The following is a 9,903-nucleotide window of genomic DNA, read 5'->3' as shown; positions in this document are numbered from 1 at the left end:
AGAAGTACTGAATATTAAATCAATTGACAGTAGACCAGTTTAAACAAGTTAAAAACAAGTTTAAAATAATCATTATGCTTGAGTTCAATCTCTTCCTGTGTAGTGTAATAAATCTGACAAAGTTTTACATAAGAGCTGATAGATTCTGACTGATTACAATGAGGGGATATATGACATTGTTAACTTTGGTGGCCAACCCTTTTATCGCTGTCAGGAACTTTATATCACCCTATCAGCAGAAAAGCAGCTGCAATAAAGTGAAACACATTACACTAGCATTTTTATACTTGTCATAATTATTATCAAACAACAGGGAAAATTTAAAGAAAAACACTGTATTCTTTTGTACAACTTTCCTGAAAATATATAAATAAATAAAATAAATGATTTAATAAATTAATTTTAAAAAAAAGAATGAAACGGAAAACCTTTGAACTGACTAGTGACATACAGTATTACATCATAGATGGTGTGTATGATTACAAGTCACTGATGGTGTAGTGGTACATTCACTTGACTTTGGTGCAGGCAGCAATAGTTCAGTTTCCTCTCAAAGTTAATGTGAGTGAGAATGGTTTTCTTTCTCTTTACATGCCCTGCGACTGACTGGCGATAAGCGGTATTGGCAATAGATGAATGGCTGGTGTATGATAACAGCCAAATCAATGAGCAGGACCTAGAATCCGGCCATTACAATGGGTATGTTTTACTTGACTTGACTTTTCAAACAGCTTCTTCAAGAAGAGCAAGAATGAATACAGTAGCGCCAAAAATCATTGTATGAGAGCAACGAAGTACAACTCGATCTGTCGTTTGTCTTGGCTGTTTTACTGTATGTAGTACACTCGAACATGCTGGAAACTGCTAATTTCTCCTTCTAATTCTTGGTAAAGTTGGGACTCCACTTGCTTTGCATGATTCAGCTTTAGAGTTACTCATTTAAAATGGTCCCTATTGTAGCCTCTGACAGAAAGGCTTTTTCAGTTCATAATCTGGAAATAAAATTTGATTGAACATGCAAAAGCCAAACAGTAAATATGTAATATGTACAGTTACAGGTTTTTGAATAACTACAGAGTTTTTACCATTTTTCCTTTATAGACCACCACAGTTGATTTGAAATAGCAAGATGTTTAGACTTTCGGTTTTAATTTAAAAGGATTCTCAAAATGATGGCATTTACATTGAGGGATTACAGCCAAATTTTTCAGGTCACTTGAAAGTTGATGGACAAGAGGCATTGACAAGGAGAATTCAATTCCTCTGTTACCTCTAGACAAATGAAGCACATTTAAATGTCGGCCTGTATTCATAAAGAATCCAAAGAGTAGCTACTTGTGATGCCATCTAATAAATCACACCCATCTCCATCTTCCTAGACCAAAGACTTGATATCCATAAATTCTGTTCAATGTTGTCATTGACTGCAACTGATTTTAATGAAGTCATACAATAATGGTTACATTTACAATTATCCAAATACTGTACTTTTGAGCCCCTGTAAAGCCCCTGCCACATTTGGCGTAAAATATTTGTAGTTCCCAAATGCTATACTGTAAGTTTGTGGAATTTGCTAAATTAATGCTGTCACACATCAAGACATCAATCATGGTGGTGTATAAATGCATGAGTGTGAATGAAGGCAACAGTACAAGGTCTTGGCATTATCCTACCCTGTGTTTGAGACATGTCACACGAGATTACAGTATTCCCTTATTAATATTGATTGACTCCAGTGCATGCCTACACAATCAGACTGGAAGCATTCTTCTGCCACTTAAACACACACACACACAGGCCTTTCTAATAAATAGGTACTTTTTTTTTCTTTATATTTTTTACCCATTCCCACACAAAACAGGTTGTAACACCAGACACATTCAATTGTAGTTAGTAAGATAAAAAGTTGACTGAAATCACAGTCCTGACACCATCTTGAGAATAAACAAGCCAATGATGAGATTTAGCGAATGACTGTAGAGAGTTGCCATGTTCTGGACCATCATGCCGGTTCCTGAAAAACACAAGAACAACATATCACACTATTACAATTTAATATGATGCATATAAAGTGAGGTAATCACTTTGAAATTCAGTACCTCATTCTGACAAGACATTCACTGGGGCAATGTTTTTGCACCTAGTGTATTACAATTATAAAATAAACTCTTGCACGCCTTCAAATACTTTAGAGTATAGAAACTAATTCAAATCAGTCTCATGTAAAGATGCCTACACAGTGGACGTCAATGTGGAGTAGGCGCTTCAAATTTTGAGCAAGGGATGGCTGCAGAGTTATAGAAACATTAAATACTGTATTGATATCATAGTTGTGTATCTGATCCAGATGCAAATGCCCAAATGTTTTCAAGGTCAAGAAACTTTTGTAGGGTACTTTTTCAATACACTTTTTTTTTTTTTTTTTTATAAACAGGAGAGCTGTGACATTGTAGTTATTCACCTGAGTCCCTTGAGACAATAATCTCGTGCGAAGGTCCATCCCCACCTTCACCCCAAGATCGCACTTCCAATACAACATATCCATTGTTTTTGGGCAGCGGCAGGTTCACTGATGTCTTTGCCATGTCCAGGACCTTCAAAACGGTTTGACCCTCATGCTTGTACAGAACCTGATATCATGGAAGTACAATTTTGGTTACTTTACAGCCAAACTTGTCTTTAAATCTCTTGTAATCTTGTAACCCATCCATCCATTTTCTATACCACTTAGCCTCACTCAGGGTGAGCTGGAGCCTATTCCAGCTAACTTTGGGCGAGAGGCAAGGTACACCCTGGACTGATTGCCAGCTAATCACTGCCTTGTAATCCTTGTTTCATTTTAGTGAGCAATTAAAAAGCAGTTATAGCAAAATCAAATCAAAACAATAGGTATTAAGTAGTACAGTTAAGCGAGGCCCAACATTATTTATACCTAAGCAAAACTTGATTTAAAGTGAATTTTAATTTGTTGAATTAGTATAGGTGCCACAGTGGCCGACTGGTTAGGGCGTTTACCTCACAGTTCTGAGGTTCAATCCCCGCGTGTGTGGAGTTTGCATGTTTTCCCCGTTTTCTCCGGGCACTCCGGTTTTCGCCCACATCCCAAAAACATGTATGGTAGGTTAATTGACAACTCTAAATTGCCCGTAGGTGTGAATGGTTGTTTGTTTGTATGTGCCCTGCGATGTGTACCTTGCCTCCTGCCAGATGATAGCTGGGATAGGCTCCAGCATGCTCGCGACCCTAGTGAGGAGAAGCGGCTCAGAAAATGGATGAATTAGTATAAAGAAATTGGCAAAAGACTAAGGGCCTGATTTAGTAAGATCCCAAAAAGTGAGTGTGGTGGGCATTTTGCTAGTGATGTTTACTTTACAGCAGATGTACGGTTGTGTAACTCAAGCCGGTTGTACTTTCCAATAGGTGGATTACAATTGTTTTATTAATTGTGGAGTGATCCCAAACTTTGGACATTATGTCTTTAAAGCAATCTTTCCTCCTGCCTCCTACTTACTACTTCCATGACTCAGCAGTAAGTCTGTGTGGAAAAATAATCACAGCAAAATCCTGCAATATAACAAATAATCTGCAATATATAATAAAAAAAATCTGTGACATACTGAACCTACAAAAACTGAACCGTGATGTAGCGAGGGACAACTAGATTAAGAAATAGCATGAGAGTATCATTTTAAGCATGTAAACTTCAGTCAAAATGTAAATAAAAGAAAAAAGGCCATCCATCCATACATTTTGAAATTACTCTCTTATTAATGTTTTAGTCTTTGTCACTTTCAGTGTCATATCCATGCATAAGACATATATTCACCAAAAAAGAACAGACATAAATCTGAATAAGGGTTAATAATAAAAATATTAATTAATAATTAGCTATGTTTTTTTCCAACAGACAGATTTATTGATTTATTATTTATTATATGATCAAACAGGACTGTAATAAGTGTCTCTGCACGAAGTACGAATATGCGATCCAAAGCTCAAAGGTACAACATAGACCTTTGCGGTATCATGTTTCATGTGATTAAAGCTTTCAAGTTTCAGTCGTCTTTTCTAATAAGGTCCAACTCAGTTTCAGGATTTGCATGTCCTAAAAAGGTTTACAGTGTGCTAGTGTTGTTTACAGTGTAAACTACGTATGGATCAATGAAAAAAGATCATATTCAGATGCACTGAGGTAATATAACAGATAATAAACAGGTCAGGTGACTGAACTTAAAGCTTGGGTTACCCTATGGTGGTCAGACAGCGTAAACAACTCCAGCTTGGTGGATAATTATCAACAGCAACTAATTGACATGGATAATACTGTAATATTGATTACAACCCCAAACCTAACCCTAACCCTAACCCTAACCCCTAACCAATGAAGTTGGGACATTGCGTTAAACATAAATAAAAAACAGAATATAATGATTTGCAAACATGTTCAACCTATATTCAATTGAATACACTACAAAGACAAAATATTTAATGTTCAAACTGATAAACTTAATTTTTTTTAAGCAAATAATCATTAACTTAGAATTTGCAACACGTTCCAGAAAAGCTGAGACAGGTGGCTAAAAAAGACGGGGAAAGTTGAGGAAGGCTTATCAAAATAATTGGGAACAGGTGGGTGCCATGATTGGGTATAAAAGGAGCTTCCCTGAATTGCTCAGTCATTCACAAGCAAAAATGGGGCGAGGTACACCTCTTTGTGAACAAGTGCGTGAGAAAATAGTCAAACACTTTAAGGACAATGTTCTTCAACGTACAATTGCAAGGAATTTAGGGATTTCATCCTCTACGGTCCATAATATCATCAAAAGCTTCAGAGAATCTGGAGAAATCACTGCATGTAAGCGGCAAGGCCAAAATCCAACATTGAATGCCCGTGACCTTCGATCCCTCAGGAGTGAAGGCCCTCGCACTGTGATATACTGATGTCATGATCATACATGGACTTATTTGTGCACTGTTATGTTGTGTAACCTAACCTCAGTAGCAAAATGTTCTGATAATCGCGTAACTGTGAAAACTATATGTCAGCCGCAGAACAGGATGTTTTGTGCCAAGAAGAGATATTGCTGTGACCTTGGATCCACCCTGCTCAAGCTTTAAACACCGCCCTGAACACTGTATATAATCTCGCACTGAACACTGAAACAGCGCACATTTGAGCACATTTGTGCAGCTGCAGCCTTTGCCTGTATAACATTTGTGTCCAGAATATTCTGCAATAAAGATCTTAAAGAAGTTCATTTCCAGTCTCTGATTCGGACCCCAACATTCTCATCATCCGAAATTCAACGAACACGCGAAGGACTGGCGGAGAAACCATCCTTCGACAGGAGGCACTGGATCAAAAACCGACATCAATGTATAAAGGATATCACCACATGGGCTCAGGAACACTTCAGAAAACCAATGTCAGTAAATACAGTTCGGCACTACATCTGTAAGTGCAACTTGAAACTCTACTATGCAAAGCAAAAGCCATTTATCAACAACAGCCAGAAACGCCGCCGGCTTCTCTGGGCCCGAGCTCATCTAAGATGGACTGATGAAATGTGGAAAAGTGTTATGCTGTCCGACGAGTCCACATTTCAAATTGCTTTTGGAAATTGTGGACGTCGTGTCTTCCGGGCAAAGAGGAAAAGAACTATCCGGACTGTTATGGACGCAAAGTTCAAAAGCCACCATCTGTGATGGTATGGGGCTGTGTTAGTGCCAATGGCATAGGTAACTTACACGTCTGTAAAGGCACCATTAATGCTGAAAGGTACATAAAGGTTTTGGAGAAACATATGCTGCCATCCAAGCAACTTCTTTTTCATGGACATCCCTGCTTATTTCAGCAAGACAATGCCAAACCACATTCTGCACGTGTTACAACAGCGTGGCTTCGTAGTAAAAGAGTGCGGGTACTAGACTGGCCTGCCTGCAGTCCAGACCTGACTCCCATTGAAAATGTGTGGCGCATTATGAAGCCAAAATACGACAACGGAGACCCCGGACTGCTGAACAGCTGAAGCTGTACATCAAGCAAGAATGGGAAAGAATTCCACCTACAAAGCTTCAACAATTAGTGTCCTCAGTTCCCAAACGTTTATTGAATGTTGTTAAAAGAAAAGGTGATGTAACACAGTGGTAAACATGACCCTGTCCTAGCTTTTATGGAACGTGTTGCAGCCATAAAATTACAAGTTAATGATTATTTGCTAAAAACAATAACGTTTATCAGTTTAAACATTACGTCTTGTCTTTGTAGTGCATTCAATTAAATATAGGTCGAACATGATTTGCAAATCATTGTATTCTGTTTTTATTTGTTTAAAAGAATGTCCCAACTTCATTGGAATTGGGGTTGTATTTACTATACTTTAATATGAATTTTTACTTTTATTTTTTGTGAATCAAGAGCACAGAAAACTCACTTTGTAGCCCAGGACTGCTGACTCATTGTGCATGGCCTTCACGTGGTCCCATCGCACAATTACCAATGAGCCATCAGTCCTCCATGATACATTTCCAGGAGGGCGATTCGGAGCTGAAAGAAGAAATAACAAGTTTATAGAAAACATAAATAAATACAGATGATTCTCTGATGTTAGATACTAAGTGTGTCAGTAGTGTGTGTGCGTGATAACTGTGAAGTGTTAAAAGCAGAGGTGAAATTGATGCACAAGTAACATACGTTGAAAATAAAATATCTCATTTTATTTTCAACCACATAGGTCGATCTCAATCATTTGAGCATAGTGGCTCGGGTGAGAAAGGATCATTGAACATTGTTATGTTACGAGCAGGATCATAAAAAACAAAGAGAAGGAAATGCGTATATGGACGACCTCTTCCGATGTGTTACATAAGGACAACATATGAATGTGAACTGGGTTCTGAGTGTGAAAGATACTATTATCTATACTTAGTGTTTCTCTGCTGTGAATGGCGTGCTGTTAAAACCTTTGAGTTATTTGAGAGGAAAATGATGAATGCAAGTTTAACTCAGCATAGCAGTTTGCTTCAGACTGATGACATTAATTACAGGTAAAACTGAAATTGGGCTCCATATCACATGTAAAAAGATTAATGTATCAGGCATCTGTTTCGGGATGGACTTTTGATGAAATTTAATGATTTTTTAAATGTATTTATTTAATATGTCAACAAGATGTCTCAATGTTCTGAATTTCAGTTCAAATGCTAGTGTCGTTATTGAGCACTATGCTGTCTAGAGGATTTGTCTAGAGCTGAAGTCTGCACGGATGGCGCTCAACTTCTCATAGTTAATATGAGGTTTTTCTTTCAACTGCAAACTGGTCAAGACTAAATCAATTTGTGTACACCCTTTTGCTTCAATTGCTTCCAAACATGATTAAACAACAATAAATTCCACACTATCTACCAAATGCAACTATTTGGTTGATTATAATGTCAATCCCAACATCTGAACTCTTTATGCATGCATGAGACTTCAGAATTCATACGTGGTTTCCTAGTGGTGACAGTGGATCGTGGTGAGGGTGGGCCAGTGCCTGCACTGTTATATGCAAGAACTGCAACATGATATCGAGTGCTGGGACGAAGTCCAGACACCCTGGCTGTTGTTTCTAGTCCTGCTGTACGCACTCGGTCTGCTGCTGCTTCCCGTTCATGCTGTCGCCAGTATCGGATCTGCAAAGAGAGAGAGAGAGAGAGAAGACGAAGAATATCTTAACACTCAGACAAAATTAAGATAATTACGTGTGATAATCAAGACATTTTGTGAATAATTACAATATAATTGTATGGGGTGTTGGAAAATTATGTGAAACATGAACATATAATTTAACATCCATTTTCTTATCCTCACAAGGGTTGCGGGAGTGCTGGAGCATATCCCAGCTACCATCGGGCAGGAGGCCTAAACTGGTTGCCAGCCAATCGCAGGGCACACATAAACAAACGACCATACGCCCTCATATGCACACCGAGGGGCAATTTAGAGACTTCAATTAACCTACGATGCATGTTTTTGAGATGTGGGAGCGTTTTTTTTTTTTTTCTAATTTCTATTTTTTAGCACTCTAAAAAGCACAATAGTTGCTTGTTTCGTTGTGCTATTATGCATCACATTACCTCATATCCTCTCAGGATGCCGTTGGTATTAGGTTGCAGGACAGCCTCCCATGATACTTTCATCTCAAAAGCTGTCAGTGCAGTGACATTTATGCTTAATGGTCCAACTGTTGGCTCTGTGAAGGGATGTTAGAATATGAAAATGTCAGTGTACAATCAGTTGAGTACAGTTTCACCAACAGAGAAACTGCATATGGATCAAAGAAAACAGAGCCACAATGTCTAGTCAGATGCATGGAGGTTATATAACAGATAATAAACAGGCGGGACGACTGACAACTCAAAGCTTGGGATGCCCCCTAGTGGTAAAAACATATCATATATTACAGGTGGGAAATGCATGCCAATCATTGTCACTGTCATATGGCCCGTCCTAATTCGCATTTTGTTAAAAGTCCGGGTACAATGATTTTATGGGGTCGGTAAAAATGCATATTTGCATTATTAATGTATTGTAATACACGTCATTTTCAAGTTGTCAACCAGAAAATGGCTAAAAATTAGGTTTTATTGAGCGCTTCTGAACGTTCCCAATTTCGAGACACCCCGCGTCCTGCCCGATGACAGCTGGGATAGGCTCCAGCACGCCCGCGACCGTAGTGAGGAGAAGTGGCTCAGAAAATGGATGGATGGATGGATGGATGGTGCAGTTACTCGATCCACCGCAAGAGCTACCGGAAGTGAAATAAAATTGAAGTGAAATTGTCATTCAATAGCATGCTACGCTTGCATTATATGGCTAACGTTTTGTAATACAAGCAGAATGGGGATTTCGACACACAGGAGCCGATTGGAAGTCAGTGGCAGATTCTGATATGAGCGATATAGGCAGCCGCCTAGGACGGCATTCTGTGGGCCCCGCCCCCCAGCCAGAGGTGCGCAATTGACAGTCGGCGCACATGGCACGTGCACTGCTGTTTTGAAAACAAACCAAACTAAAATCTCCGCCAGCACCCCCCGCCAATCAGCCAAGGGGGCGCAATTGATGCCCGTCGCAAAGGGCGCCAGTCAGATTTACTTGATTCGACAGAGATACAGACAAGAAATTGTCGATTGCACTTGATTTGCTTCGCCAGGAGATTGCCAAACTCAGAAAGAGCTTGCAATTCATGCAACAACAGGTCAAGGAGCTAAGTTTAGATAATATTGTACCCCCATCAAACATGATGTCAAAGTCATCAGAACTACAAACTCTTAGTAATTTGCAGTTGTCGGGGCGTTTCGGTGGGGCCGGCGGACCACCCTGGGTCCCTCGGTGTGGGACATTTCCTGTCCACCGGGCTGCTCTCGGATGGACCCCTGGGCCCGATCCCGCCCCTCGATTGATTGGGTGGGGTCCTCAGCCTCCGTGGTGCGGGCACAGCAATTACAGGACACTTCTGTCATTCTTTGTGCATGTAAAACGGTGTCAATTCACTTGCATGTGTCCGCAGGCACACACCCCTGGGAGTCTTTCACTGGGTGTGGGGCCACTCACTTATTGCGACAAATAACTCATGAATATGCAAATTGCTTGTGTATCCCCTCAATCACACTCTCGTCCCATAGACGTTTATAATTTACATCGCCACTCCTACCACACTTCAGTTGTACAGCCTGGTTCACGACCGTTGTCCTGCATGCTTCTTCTCCTGTCTTTGTCCTGTTCTAGCTTGTCCTATCCTTCCCTCACAAGATGCAGCACTCCAGCCCCATGCAACACTCATATTTAATGTTTTATTGTTGTAGAAATGTAATGACTTACTTTTCTCACCCTGTTTACAATTAGTGCTTTTGTCTTTTGTC

The 9,903-nt window shown here is 39.6% G+C and overlaps 1 protein-coding gene across 1 annotated transcript in view; it reads right to left on the bottom strand.

Moving 5' to 3' along the window:
- The window catches only part of cntn2 (contactin 2), a 148,745-nt gene continuing 138,842 nt past the window's right edge, over positions 1–9,903 (bottom strand). Inside the window, exons 19-23 of the mRNA XM_061688467.1 lie at positions 8,119–8,234; positions 7,488–7,674; positions 6,435–6,547; positions 2,462–2,630; positions 1–2,014 (exon numbers count right to left, since the gene is read on the bottom strand). Of these exons, the coding sequence (XP_061544451.1) occupies positions 1,917–2,014; positions 2,462–2,630; positions 6,435–6,547; positions 7,488–7,674; positions 8,119–8,234 (683 nt within the window). The 3' untranslated portion in view covers positions 1–1,916. The remainder of the gene's footprint in view (positions 2,015–2,461; positions 2,631–6,434; positions 6,548–7,487; positions 7,675–8,118; positions 8,235–9,903) is intronic.

Source organism: Phycodurus eques, chromosome 10 (genome assembly GCF_024500275.1).
Source record: "Phycodurus eques isolate BA_2022a chromosome 10, UOR_Pequ_1.1, whole genome shotgun sequence".
NCBI classification, from domain to species: domain Eukaryota; kingdom Metazoa; phylum Chordata; class Actinopteri; order Syngnathiformes; family Syngnathidae; genus Phycodurus; species Phycodurus eques.
Note: the sequence above shows the minus strand (reverse complement) of the source record. Positions and strands in the feature narration are given on the sequence as shown.